The 14,696-nt window shown below is 42.2% G+C and overlaps 1 protein-coding gene and 1 long non-coding RNA gene across 2 annotated transcripts in view; one reads left to right on the top strand and one right to left on the bottom strand.

The window, feature by feature from the left end:
- Window positions 1-7,062, bottom strand: part of TERF1 (telomeric repeat binding factor 1) — a 33,550-nt gene extending 26,488 nt beyond the window's left edge. Inside the window, exons 1-2 of the mRNA XM_029923292.1 lie at window positions 6,743-7,062; window positions 2,185-2,217 (exon numbers count right to left, since the gene is read on the bottom strand). Coding sequence (XP_029779152.1) covers window positions 2,185-2,217; window positions 6,743-7,049 — 340 coding nt within the window. The 5' untranslated portion in view covers window positions 7,050-7,062. The remainder of the gene's footprint in view (window positions 1-2,184; window positions 2,218-6,742) is intronic.
- Window positions 7,063-7,219: 157 nt separating this feature from the next.
- LOC115279118 overlaps window positions 7,220-14,696 on the top strand; it is a 45,250-nt gene continuing 37,773 nt past the window's right edge. Inside the window, exons 1-2 of the long non-coding RNA XR_003903220.1 lie at window positions 7,220-7,320; window positions 8,217-8,323. This is a non-coding gene — a long non-coding RNA (uncharacterized LOC115279118). The remainder of the gene's footprint in view (window positions 7,321-8,216; window positions 8,324-14,696) is intronic.

The raw sequence follows: 14,696 nt of genomic DNA, 5'->3' as shown, positions 1-14,696 counted from the left end.
AGCAGATGTTTGCACTCATAGGTCTAAGAGGAGACCAGGAGAAACCTAATTGAGGATAGGGGGAGGGGAAGGGGGAAAGAGAGTTGGGGGGAAAGAGGGACGCAAAACCTGAGACTATTGAATACTGAAAACGAACTGAGGGTTGAAGGGGGAGGGGGAAAAGAGGTGGTGGTAATGGAGGAGGGCACTTATGGGGAAGAGCATTGGGTGTTATATGGGAACCAATTTGACAATAAACTATTTAAAAAAAAACCTATTTATTGGGGCAAGATGGCAGCAATGGGATGGCCCTGGGTGTCACCACCTGCCAGACCCTAGGCCCTGCGGTTCCTAAGGAATGAGCGCATAGCCTGACCCAACAAACACATGGTGGCTTTCTTGCATGGCCATGGGGACGTCCTGAGAAAGCCTCTGCCTGGATAGGGGCAGCTCCTGGAGGGTTGCGTCCAAGTGCCCCACTGAGGCAGAGGCCAGTCAAGCAGGTCCAGCTGTGCCCACAGGTGCAACACAGAGCACTGCAGGCTTACAAGTCAGGGAGGCGATGCCTCTCCCGGGGGGTGCCCTCTGCCGGCAGTTCTGCACTCTCATCTCCGGGCAGGCAGAGAGGCAGGGTGTGCGGTGCCTCAGGTGTGCCCTGTTGGCTGGGGGAGACTGCTGGGCATGAATATCACATGCAGCTCATCTAAGAGGAATGTTCAAAAGCTGCCGCTCAGCTCTAATAGAACAACATTTATTCTGGAAATTCGAAGGGGCGTCATAGATGTGCCTTTGGTCTTCACTGTGTTCATCAGGGACAGCTGGGGAGAAAAGCGCTGGAAGCAGTTCTACCTTTACTCTTTGACAGAGGCCTTAGGGATCGTATCTCAGATGCAGACCATAAAATTAATGAACTTGTGGCGCTCCTTCCTGGGAAGGATTCCCCTGTTGGTCTCCAGTCTAGATCATTACCGGATCAAAATAGAGTAGAATAGCTCCTTTCCCTATTGTAATTTGGTTTGGGACAGGACTTCATAGGGGCAGACACGGAAAGGGGGCAGCAACTTTAGGCCTCAGTTTACCAACTACTTAGCTTCCCTTTCCTCTGCTATTTATTTAAAACTTTCAGGGTACAATTCCAGCAAAAAAGTTTATTTCTCAGCCAAAACTGGTTTCTCCTCAACCCTAACCCCAAGGAAGAAATAAAACTGCAGATGTATAAAAACAGATTTATTAATATTAGTCTCCCAAATATTTGGATGCTCACCCACTTGTTATGCTAGGCAGTGAGAATGATGCTGAGTAAACCGTAATCCTGGATCTCAGTGAATTCATTACTATGTAGCAATGAAAGACAAATGATTGAATAAGTAAAAACGTGGAGGAAACCAAAAAAGACAAGTACAGAATACTATGGATACATATAAAAAAGAAACCTTAGAATGTGTTTTAGTAGCTAGTTGTAGGAAAGGTTCTCTGAGGAAATTATGTTTAAAGTAAGACCTGGGGGAGCCTGGGTGGCTCAGTCGGTTAAGTGTCCGACTTCAGCTCAGGTCATGATCTCATGGTTCGTGAGTCCGAGCCCCGCATCAGGCTCTGTGCTGACAGCTAGCTCAGAGCCTGGGGCCTGTCTTCAGATCCTGTGACTCCTTCTCTCTCTGGCCCTCCCCTGCTCATGCTGTCTCTCTCTCTCTCTCTCAAAAATAAATAAAAACATCAAAAAAATAAAAAAAAATAAAGTAAGACCTGAAGATGCCACAGTTATACTTCTCTGAGGGCTTGGTTGGTGTATATGAAGATTAAATCAACTAGCAAAACCAAAAAGCAGTTTTACAGCTACTAAGCAGATAAAAGACAAATACATTTACTTGTATTTATTTCCTCAATTCTAAAGTAGCATAATAATATGCTATTCCAGAGATTATCTGGACAAAAATCAGCTACAATTTAGTTAAACAGGACTCAGAGAAAGCACAAAATTTATATAAAATTTAAACAGTTCAATATTTACTTAACAGCTAGTGCTAGCCAATGTTAGTTTAAGACACAAACCAAAAGTTACGCAAGTGATTCATTAAAATTTCAATGCCATGAATGTTAATAAGCATGATATAGGAGCAAAACACAAGAATCTACTCTATGCTACGGAAGAGAGTCAGACCTCTATCTTCATCCCCCTCCATAGTCAATTTCGTCCATACGCAATACGTACAAATACCACTGCCCTTCTGTTCCTTGTACCTGTTAGGCACAAAACAGAACCAAACAATGAAAACCTCCCCTGGTTGAACCTGGCTGTTTGCTTTTTCCTCACCTGTAACCCAACACTGCCGAAAGAAACACCAGGGAGATCTGCTGACTGGCTACAATAAGCCACTGAACTTAAGCACGAATACCAGGCACTACTCTAAGCACTCCACACTAGTGGTTTTCAAATGGGGGCGATTTTGTCCCTTAGGGGACATTTGGCAGTGTCTAGAGGCAATTTTGATCGTCCTGAGGGGAAGCGGGGATGCTCCTAGCATCTAGCAGTGGAGGTCTGGGACGCTGCTAAATGTCCTACAATGCACAGGAGAACCCTCGCCTTCACCCCCCTCCACTCTCATGCATACACAGAACAAAGAATTATGTGGTGCAAACAGTGTCCACAGTACTCAGGTCGAGAAAGCTTGCTTTATACCTATCAGTTCAGTTCATGTGCTTCTCTCAACAGCTGTTAGGTAGATACTATTATCACCACTTTCCAGATGAGGAAACTGAAGGGCACCTGGGGGGCTCAGTAGGTTAAGTGCCTGACTCTTGATTTCGGCTCAGGTCATGATCTCATGGTTCCCGAGTTCGAACCCGCATCAGCCTCTGTGCTGACAGAAAGGAGAATCCCTCCTTGGGTGTGTGCACACTCTCATGCTCTCTCACTCGCTTTCTCTCTCTCTCTCTGCCCTCTACCCCAAATAAAAAGATGAGAAAACTGACGTATCTAGAGGTAAGTAACTTGCTTCAGGTCTAACTGCTATAAAGTACCAGAGCCAGTAATCAAACTCAGACAATTTATTCTGGAGCCCATGCCCCCTTTTTTAAACTTTTTCTTAAGTTTATGTATTTATTTTGAGACAGAGAGCAATCGGGGATGGGCAGAGAGAGGGAGAGAGAATCCCCAAGCAGGCTTTGCTGTCAGTGTCAGCCAGAGACCACACTAGATCCCACGACCTGACCTGAGGGGGGCGGGGGAGGGAGCGGGATCAAGGGTCAGATGCTTAACGGACTGTGCCACCCAGGCATCCCCTGGAGCCCATGCTCTTAATCACTATCTTAAACTCCTTCCCATGGTAAGAGATAGGTTAGAAATAACAGTCTGGAAAAGGCCTTTCTAAGTTAAGTGAGGTGTGAGAACCATTGTGAGTCAGAATGAGAGAAGAGCTAAGAATATTCTAGAAAGCATCAAGGGTTGTGTGTTTTTACAACATTGCAAAGTGTAGTAAATGAAATCCTATAAAAGATAAAAGGGAGTCCTTTCAGTCAAAAATGTAAAATACAGAGACAAGACTATGTTCACAATTTACAGGTCAGTGATTAGCAGTGAGACTTTAAAAAACAGTTTCTTCTCTCTGGGTTTCTGGGCCCTTTACCTAAACATAATATAGAGGGGCCTAGATTATTCCTCAGGTCTTGACCGAGAACCTCAATGAAGTCTTCATTTTTTAGAAAGGTTTTCAATTTATAGAATTATTGTGAAGATAGAAATCCTATTTACCTTCCATGCAGTTTCCCCTATTAATAAAACACATTAGTATGCTACAGGTTACATTAATGAACCAGTACCAACACATTATTAACTAAAGTCCATGCTTTATTCTGCCTTAGTTTTTTGGTGCTGGGATTTGTCTGTTTTTCTCACAATTTGACCAGAGTTAAGAAGTTTTGGGAAGAAGATCAAAGAGGTAGGATTCCATATTCAATACATCATATCAAGTGTATATAATACCAACTGTCACTGCTCCTGTCGACCGCGATGATCTAGCTGTGTGGTAATCTTTGTTGGGCTTCACACTGCACTTCTCAGGACACCGTCACTGGGTGGGGGTCATGCTCCACCTCCTCGACGGCACAGCAGCTCCAAAATTGCTTGGAATCTTCTGCATGAGATTTGTTTCTTTTCGCATTTATTTATTTATCCCATCATTTTCTTACATCAGTATGGACCACAGATATTTTTTGCTTGAGAGTCTCTGGCCATTGGGAGCTCTTACAGCTGGCTCCTGCTCCCTTTGTAGCCCCAAAGTTCTTTTTGCTTGGGGGTCTGCTTTTTAGCACTTCCTTACTTTCTGGCACAAGATGCTCCAGGTTCATCTTGCCTATTTCCTGTCCCTGTCCCAGGTTCAGGCCAGTTCTCCAAAGAGCTCTGGTTCCCTTTATTAAGGGATGGTATTAGAAACCAGGCCTGCAGTGCTAGGTTACTTGGGGTTACATTGTCCTATGCCCTTTTACCTAACAGAGTAAAAAAAATGAGTATATGCTAACCTGTGTCTAGATATGCACAGAAATATACACCTACATTTCTATACGTAACCACTGTTAAAACAAAACCACAGGCCCAAAATGGTGTCACTCAGGCTGAGCTCCCAAAGTGCACTTAACACCAAATCTTGTAATGCCCAAGTCGCAGTACCCTCAATGGTCGGAGACCACCAGGGAGACCGAGGCACGCATGCAGAGGGCTTTACTGCGGGCTTCTAAGCTCGGGCTCACAGACTTCACCAGCGCAGTGGATCCGTGCTGAGAACCCCGAACAAGGGCTTTGTAGGGTTTATATGGGGTTTGGGAAGGGGGAGTTACAAGAAATTGTAACATAGGTACAGTGATCCAATCATAATGGTACAACAGTACTGGCAGCAACTTTAACCATACACATGTTCAGAGCGTTCGTTACTTTTGGTGGGACCCAATCACAATATTTAGAGTAGTTTTGAAATGAACCAATTACAGAGCGAGCCCAGGGTCTTGTTCGGCGACTAACGGGTTAACTTTAACATTAGGTAACAGGGTCCTATCTAAAGTTCCTATCTGCAGGCCTCACCTTAAGGAATGTGGGGAGAGGTAGCCGGCCTTTCCTGATTGGATACCACGAGGTGGTCTCTCCTGCTCTAGGCAACGTGTAACCGCCTGATAGTTTTTGGGGAAACTGAAACTTAGGCCTTCTAGTTCAGAGAGGAAACTTAAAGTCTGTCATGGCGTCTGTTTGGTTCAGAATCGTGTTCTTACTGTCTAACTGTACTTTCAACCTTCCCCAGAGATAGTCTAAACCGGTTTGTAGGAATTGGGGCCTGGAGCCAAAAGGGCCCTCCCCATCCCCCAAAGGAAGATGAGGTGATCTGCATAAGACCCCCTGCAGCTCCTCCTAAAGGGAAAGGGCCTAGCCTGGAATAATCCTTTTCTTTTGCTTATAACTTTCTAGCCCTGCCCTCCCTTCTATTAAAATCTTCCATTTTGTACAACTCCTCCAACCTCCTCCCTGCTTGGCTGGGTGGGATGCTGCCCAATTCATGAAATTGTTTAATAAAGTCAATTAGACCCGCAAATTTACCCAACATCTGTGCCTGTATTGAGCCAAACAGGAGCTCATACTGATGTTTCTAACTCAAACTCATTAGCACACAGATAATTCTACCTTTCTCCCCAAAGTGCACTTTTTACATAATTCTAAGTATAATGATTTAACTTTTTAATTAATGGAAAATTTTTTTCTTTTTAAAAAATGTTTTTTACATTTATTAATTTTTGAGAGACAGAGAGTGAACAAGAGAGGGTCAGAGAGAGAAAGAGACACAGACTCTGAAGCAGGCTCCAGGCTCTGAGCTAATGGTCAGCACAGAGCCCAAGGCCGGGCTTGAACCCACAAACCCTGAGATCATGACCTGAGCCAAAGTCGGACACTCAACGGACTGAGCCACCCAGGAGCCCCTAATTAATGGAAATTAACCATGGCTCTGGTGCTGATACAGTATGTGGAAAGATTGTTGGATTGGAAGATAAGGCACACGTCTGGAACATTCCTTTTATCCTACCAATCTTTACACTGTTTAACTTGTACACGCCTCTATAAACTAAGATTACTTGCCTAATTTACAGGATTACCATGAAGAGGACATGTGTCAATATCGTTTTCTGAAGTGTTTAATTTTATGTTAAATACCAGGGTATCTTTCTGTTCCTAATGCAAAAGCAGGCTAGTCTTCTCGGAGTCCGTTTTCGTCCACACTTACAGACTGTTGTCTAGGCGGTAAATTTCATTGACAGTTACTTTTATTCTGCAGGCAACCGAGTCAAATGAGATTTAACAAGCTCATCAATTAATAGAAAACACTGACACCTGGGCCACTTGGAGGCCCCTGTGACCGCTTGATAAATGCCATCTCAGGAATACCTGAGTCAAAAACAACAAATACAAGCGCCAAAGGAAAAGGACTGGAGGCGCTGGGCAATTTTATACATTTTAACTCGTTTAATCCTGCATCAATTCTAAATGGCAGTCGAATTCTCTTTTTACTGAACAGAAAAACGGAGTCTGAGGAAAAAAATCAGAAGCTGCAAACAGGCGTGTGCGGGAGTCGAACCAACCTCACCTCAGAGCCTCGGGTCTTGGCGCCACAGCAGCCTGGGACCTCCGACCCCACAGGGGGACCGCGCGGAAAACCGGCCTTCGACAGCTCGCCGAGGCCCCCGCCCCGCTGCGCGTCGTCGCGCCCGGCCGGGCGCGCCCAGCACTCACCCTCGGCGCTGTCGCGGGTCCGGTGGAAGTCCTCAGAGCGGCCGTCGCGGAAGGCCCGGCAAAGAGAGAGGCAGAGGAAATCGAGCATCCAGCCGGCAGCTACCGCCTCGGCCTCAGCCACTGGGCCCGGGTCTTCCTCTTCCTCCGGTACCCCCAACTGCACCTGGCACTCCAGCAGTTCCTGGCACTCGAACTGCTCCTGATCATCTCTCGGCGTTTCTGTCATTCGCTCTTCCGGGGATTCCGCGTCCTCCCCGTCCGCACGACCCCGCGGACTCGGAGCAGCTAGAGCATCATTTTCCGCCATATTAAACCACTCGCGCGAGTTCGCCCCCGCCCCAGGCGCAGAGCGACGATTGGCTAGTGCGGGGCCCTGGGCGGTGCCTCTAAAGGTCGCTTCCGCCGGAGGGAAACCACCAATCACACCGCCAAGGTGGGCGAGCGACTTGAGCCTTGCATTTGATTGGCCGAGGCCTGCTCCCGCCTCTGGATATTGAAATTACCCTCCAGGCTACAGTCGGACTTTGCTGGTAAACTGTACTACTACGGACGGTTTGGGCGACAAGTGAGTTTAGGAGGTGAGGGATTTGCTTTATACCTCTGATAAAAGGCAACATTTACGGGAACAGCAACACAGTTCGTTAAAATAGAAAGCATTATACCCGCAGTGTACTTGAAAAAGGTAGTTGATTAGAATTTGTCTCCGTTATCCACGCCTAACACTTTAGGCGGTAGTATTCATCTGACTGTTCACTTAACAAGGTACGCGATCAAGGGTCAGCTCCGGGTCTTGGTAAAACATAATTGCTGGGCTTCGCTCCCAAAGTTTCTGTTTTGTAGGTCTGGATTGAGGTCCTTGAATTTGCAAGTATAGCAAGTTCCTGATCGTGCTAGGTTGCTTGTCTGGGGACCACATTTTGAGGATCACTGCTCTAGAAAGAGTGTATTACTATGGAAATAAGTTTAATTAGGGTCTTAAATAGATTATAGAGTTCAGCGTGTCCAATAATAAGTGAATGATTATTTTGAACTTTGAAACTTAGAGCATAAGAAGTGATGGGGGCCTCTAGTTATGTTGTTTCTCTAGTGGGTGATAGGTACTTTTGAACATGATTTATGCATGTTTCAATATTCAATATATAAAAAAAGTTTACTTTAACACCCTTTTTATAATACATCCAACATTATCAATCCTTTGTGTGTTTTAATTTTACACATAGTTTAAATGTTGAGTCATTTAAAGCACAGTATTGCAGCGGTTAAGATGCCTAGGTTGGAATGTTATCCACTAGCTGGGTGACCTTGGAGGAATTATATCTGTTTTCTTTTCTGTATTTTGGGCATAATAATAATTCCCTCAACACAGGCTTGTTGGGAAGATTAATGGGTCATAATGGTGAGGATAGATCCTTTAGGATTAGCATCCTTATAAGAAGAGACACCACAAAGCTCTCTACCCTCTTTTTCTCCCTAGCCCTGGAAAGACATGGTGAGAAGGTGGCTGCCTGCAAGCCAGGAAGAGTTCTTACTAGGAATGAAATCAGCCAGTACCTTGATATTGACTTTCCAGCCTCCAGAACTGTGAGAAAATCAATTTATGCTGTTTACATCCTCCAGTCTGTGGTATTTTATATGGCAGTCCAAGTTAACTAGTACAGATATTCCCATAAAGTCTAGATGGCATTTCCTATGCTGTTGCAACTTCCAAAACTGTTTTTGCCTTGGACTGTTTTCTAAGGAACACTTTGAAACCCATACGTTTTTAAAATTATGCTTACCTATTGAATATTTGTCACTACTAGAAGCTAATGATCTCATTATGATTAATATAAACTTTTATTTTTGTGTTTATAAATGTCTTTTGACTATTCAAATTACATACTGATCTTCCTCTATTTACAATGGGGTTAGGTCCCAATAAACTCATAAGTTGGAAATACTGTAAGTCAATGTGTTTAATACACGTAACCTACTGAACATCACAGCGTAGCCTAGGCTTACCTTAAATGTGCTCAGAACACTTACATTAGCCTACAGTTGGGCAAAATCATCTAATACAAAGCCTATTTTATAAGAAGGTGTTGAATGTCTTCTGCAATTTACTGAGTACTGTACCGACAGTAAAAAACGGAACGGTTGTAAGTATATTGGTTGTTTACCCTTGTAACTGTGTGGAACATCTTCTCAAATACTGCTAGTGGGAAAAGATCAAAAGTCATAATTCAAAGTATGGTTTCTACTGAATCACACCATCAAGAAGTTGAAAAAATTATAGGTCAAACCATTGTAAGTTGGGGATTATCTTAGGTACTTTTGAAACATCCTTTCTTTTTCTTCCTTTTTTTTTTTAACTAAGTACCTATTGTATGATGTGCATTTGGCTAAAATGGGGCATGATAAACATAATGATGTTCTCCTCTCCTTAAAGAACTATAGTCCAGTTGGGACATACTCATGCAAATATACACACACTGTACATAAACATTGGACTAATGAGTGATGCTTTTAAAGACCCTAATAAGCATTTGGTGGAGGGAAAGAGTCTAAGGGGACACATTTTAAAAAGTAAAAAGGAGGTGAAATTTACTTTATTATTTTTTAATGTTTGTTTATTTTGAGAGAGAGAGAGAGAGAGACAGAGCATGAGTGGGGGAGGGGCAGAGAGAGAGGGAGACACAGAATCTGAAGCAAGCTCCAGGCACCGAGCTGTTAGCATAGAACCCAACATGGGGTTCAAACCCATGAACTGTGAGATCATGACCTGAGCCAAAGTCAGATGTTTAACTGACTGAGCCACCCAGGTGCCCCTATGTAATTCATTTTAATACAATAATTTATCTAACTCAGTATATCCAAAATAATGTTTTAACATGTAATCACTATAAAAAAATTACTGAGATATCTTATATTTTTAAAATATCTTCAAAATCCTGTGTACATTTTACACTTATACACATATCAATTTGGAGTAGCCACGTTTCAAGTTCTCAAATAGCCAAATATGACTAGTGGCTACTGTAAAGGACAGCACAATACAATGCTGCTGGGATTTCAGGCTCTGGATTCAGAAAGATCTAGATTTGAATTTTTACTCCACCAACTTCTAACTCTTTACCCTTGAGCAAATTGATTAACTCCTTAACACTTAACTCCTGTGTGTTAAGAATAACAACACCTGCTTTAAATTAAGAGATGCTTGATGAATCAAGGACTCGGTAAGTAGTCTTAGTTACTGGTAGTTTATCTGTTATTTTTCCACTGTGCCAGCAAAAAGAGAATTTGTTTGAATATTTGTGTTCAATCTACCTCTTTCACTGAGTAGCTTTGTGTGATCTTGAGCTTGATTCTTTACTTCTTTATGCCTCTTTCTTTCTCTCATAGGAAATAATGGTATTGCAAATGGGGAAATTTTTTTCCTTAACTCTCTTAGGGTCCCTGGCTGTGTCTGAAAATTAAACTGACAATGACAGATTCTTAGGAGAAAAATATACAAACTTTATTGAATTTTTACATGTACATGGGAGCCTTCACAAGAGAATGAAGAGCCAAAGAAGTGACCAGAGAAGGAAGCTTTTATACCATTTAGATGAAGAAACAATAAATTTGTGAAGAATTGTCAGACTAATAGGTTTGGGCTAGAGGTAGTAACTGATGAAGGAAGTGTCTAGGAAGATAAAGGTTAGATTAAGAAGGTTTGTTTATATAGACTTCTTGGCCCTAAATTCCTTGTCTCTTGTGATGTTTTCTCTCCTCTTGGTACAGGGAGGGTACCTTTCACATGGGAGTTTCATGGCCTGCTTCAGGGAAAAGAGTGAGGGAGGCCAGGGTGGCCTTCCTGCTTCTGCCATTTACACCAAACTTTTTAAGATTAAGATATTTAACATGCCAGGTTGCCACATTTTGGGGTAATGTGTCCTGGACCCCATCACCGTACCTCAGAGAGCTGGGATGAGTGTTAAATGGGATAATATATGTGGAAATGGTCACAAACCGTCAATAAACATTTCCCAATGTGGAGCTAGAGACATTCTGAGTGGGCCCAATTTGTAATTTAAAATCAGTCGGGTTGTGGTGGTAGTTACGTGATTGTTTAAAAACTCAAAGTTTTATTCCTAAAATGGTTGGATTTTACTGCTTATAAACTACTCCCAAAAATCTCAATTAAAAAAAAAATTTTTGGAAATTCCTGGTTTTAAAAAAGTAGCAGTTTTATTTTCCATGGACTCTTCAGAGCCACATACTAAATGCATGCATTAATGTGGACTATGAACTTCTGAGTGAAACATAACAGACAGCATGTCCCATAATTGATCATTGCACTAATTTTTCACAGGATGTTCTATATGATTATTGTACCAACAAACATGCTTTGCCACTGTAAACTATGATACAGATATATGTAGCTACCAGTTATTACAGATTATTTTATGATATCTGGGGTCCATGTGTGGCTCAGTTAAGTGTCCAACTCTTGATTTAAGCTCAGATCATGATCTCATGGTTGATGAGAAGTAGTCCCATTTTGGGCTCTGCGCTGGGCATGGAGTCTGTTTGGGATTCTCTCTGTCCCTCTGCCCCTCCCTACCCTCACTTTCTCTCCTCTCTCACTCTCTCTCAACAAAAACAGAAAAGATTATTCTGTGATACCTAAGAATTATGGAAAACTCAACATCAAAGACCAACTGATCACATCCTCCTCCTGATACATTTTCTTTATTGGACTTACAGGCCTTATTAGTCACTTCTCAGTATTCCTGTTGGCCATTTCATGTCTTGCTAAACTCTAAATATTGGAATAATCTCATTCTCAGCTTTGAACCTGTTCTGATTCTCACTATATTCATTCTCATGTTGATCTTCTTTCCTCCTGTTGTTTAAGGTCATTTAGATTGTGTTGAGATCAAACATAAGTCTCCCTTAAACATAAGTCAGCATTCCTGCTGGGCTACCCTATATCACTACTTGGATCATTTGCATCTATATTTGACAAGTCCAAATATAATCCCACTCTACCAAATGAGACCCATCCCTCATCTTCCCCCTGATGGGATTCAGGGCAGGCCATCCTAAAATATTGCCACTTTGATTATTGATTGTTGATATTATTTTAGTTGATATTGATTATTTAAAATTAAAGTTACTTAAAAATAGCTGGTACAAGGACACTCTGACCCTTCTCTGTTCCCCTGAAAATAGTAAATCAGTTCCCATGTGTAGTGTACCCGCCTGCACCTGGAGGGTAAGAGGTATCCTTATCACCAGAGATGGGGAATTCACTACCAAGAAGGCTGTATAAACAAACCCTGTTACTTCTTCATTAATTTGCTCCTTCACGTCCGAACTCCTTGTATTGTCAATTTTTCACAATTTTTTTGTTTCTCTGTCTAAGTTGTCTACTTTGGTCACTTCTTTGAGTCTCATTTTTGTGAGCTCCTGTACATACACAATTAAATTTGTTTTTCTCCTGTTAATCTGTCCTACATCAATTTAATTACTAGAACAGCCAAAGAAACCAGGAGAGAAGAAAGAGTTTTCCTCCCCTAAGCCTCAGTAAATGGCTGTTCCATCCACTTAGCTAATTTTTAAAAAAGTTTTTTATATATTTTATTTTGAGAGAGACAGCATGAGCAGGGGAGGGGCAGAGAGAGAGGGAGACACAGAATCCAAAGCAGGCTCCAGGCTCTAGACTCTGAGCCATCAGCACAGAGCCTGATGCGGGGCTCAAACCCACGAACCGTGACATGACCTGAGCTGAAGTCGGCCGCTTAACCGACTGAGCCACCCAGGCGTCCCTCCACTTAGCTAATTAATTGGGTCCAAAACACAGGCTTCATCCTTAATTCCTTTCTTTACTACATCCACCACATTTTAGTCCTCCAATAGCTTTGGTCAGCTCTACTTTCATGATAGATTCAGAATCTAACTACTAACCATCATCTTCATCTCCACTCTCATCTACATAGTCCTCATCTCATTTAGAACCTAGTAGCCTCCAAGTGTATCTCTTTGCTTTTACCATGGTCTTTTTTTTTTTTCTTCACCTGCTCAAACCCATAATTTGTGATTACTCTTAGAATGAAATCCAGACTCCTCACTGAGGACTAAAATGCATTATATGACCTTGCTTCTACTTATGTTTCTAACCATAGCTCCTTCATCGTCTGCCCGTTGCTTGCTCTGCTGTAATCATTCTGGTCTTCTTGCTATTCCTTAAGTAAGCAAAGCTCACTCTTGCCTCAGGGCCTTTGCACGCTGACCTGATTGTTTTCTCAAATAATTGCATAGATTTCTTGCTAACCTCATTTCATTCAAATGCCTCCTTCTTCAGAGATGCCTTCTTTTTTTTTTTTAAGTTTTTATTTAAATTCCAGTGAACATAAAGCGTGATATTAGTTTCAGGTGTACAATTTAGTGATTCAATACTTCTATACAACACCTGGTGTTCATCACAACAATTGCACTTCTTAATCCCCATCACCTACTTAACCCATCCTCTCATCCACCTCCCCTCTGATAACCATCTGTTCTCCATAGTTAAGAATCTGTTTCTTGGTTTGCCTCTCTCTCCTTTCTTCCCCTATGATCATCTTTTTATTTTGTTTCTTAAATTCCACATATGAGTGAATTCATATGGTGTTTTTCTCTGACTGACTTATTTCACTTAGCATAATGCCCTCCAGCTCCATCCACACTATACTCAAAAATAAATTCAAAATGGATTAAAGACCTAAATGTGATGCATGAAACCATTAAAATCCTAGAGAGCACAGGAAGTAACCTCTTTGACATCAGCCATACTAGATACATCTCCTGAGGCAAGGGAAACAAAAGCAAAAAACAAAACAAAACGAACAAAAGCAAACAAACAGAAAAACTATTGGGACTTGAGGGAAGCTTTCCTTGGCCCCTGTATTCTCTCCTCTGAAGTACTCTGCATAGCATGTATCACTAACTGATCATATTTGAATTTTAGTTTTTTCTTTGTTTCTTTCACTGAAATATAAGATTTATGAGGGAAGACATTTTGTCTGTCCTATCCACTACTGTATCCCCAATGCTTAGAAAAATCCCTGTCACATGGTAGGTGTTTGATCAATATTTATTGAGTGAATGTATGTTACAGTTTTCTTAGACATGACTAGAAGAAACTGATTCTCAAAAGAATAGTAAACATTCTTACAATTAAAATGTATAGAATTTGAAAACTTCAGAAGAATGAAACTAGACCACTTTCTTACACCATACACAAAAATTAACTCAAAATGGCTGAAGGACCTGAATGTGAGACAGGAAACCATCAAAACCCTTGAGGAGAAAGGAGGGAAAAACCTCCTAGACCTCCACCGCAGCAATCTCCTACTTGACACATCCTCCAAGGCAAGGGAAATGAAATCAAAACTGAACCCTTGGGACTTCATCAAGATAAAAAGCTTCTGCAAGGCAAAGGAAACAATCAAGAAAACTAATAGGCAACCGACAGAATGGGAAAAGATGTTGCAAGTGACATATCAGATAAAGGGCTAGTATCCAAAATCTACAAGGAACTCACCAAACTCCACACCCAAAAAAACAAATAACCCAGTGAAGAAATAGGCAGAAGACACTTCTCCAAAGAGGACATCCAGATGGCCTACAGGCACATGAAACGATGCTCAACATCACTCATCATCAGGGAAACACATACCAAAACCACACTGAGATACCACCTCACGCCAGTCAGAGTGGCTAAAATGAACAAATCAAGAGACTATAGATGCTGGTGAGGGTGTGGAGAGACGGGCACCCTCCTACACTGTTGGTGGGAATGTAAATGGGTGCAGCCACTCTGGAAAACAGTGTGGAGGTTCCTCAAAAAACTATTCATAGAACTCCCCAATGACCCAGCAATAGCACTGCTAGGGATTTACCCAAGGGATACAGAAGTGCTGATGCATAGGGGCACATGTACCCCAAT

The sequence above is a fragment of the Suricata suricatta genome, chromosome 15, assembly GCF_006229205.1.
Source record: "Suricata suricatta isolate VVHF042 chromosome 15, meerkat_22Aug2017_6uvM2_HiC, whole genome shotgun sequence".
Taxonomy (NCBI): Eukaryota; Metazoa; Chordata; class Mammalia; order Carnivora; family Herpestidae; genus Suricata; species Suricata suricatta.
This window is presented reverse-complemented; position numbering and strand designations above follow the sequence as displayed.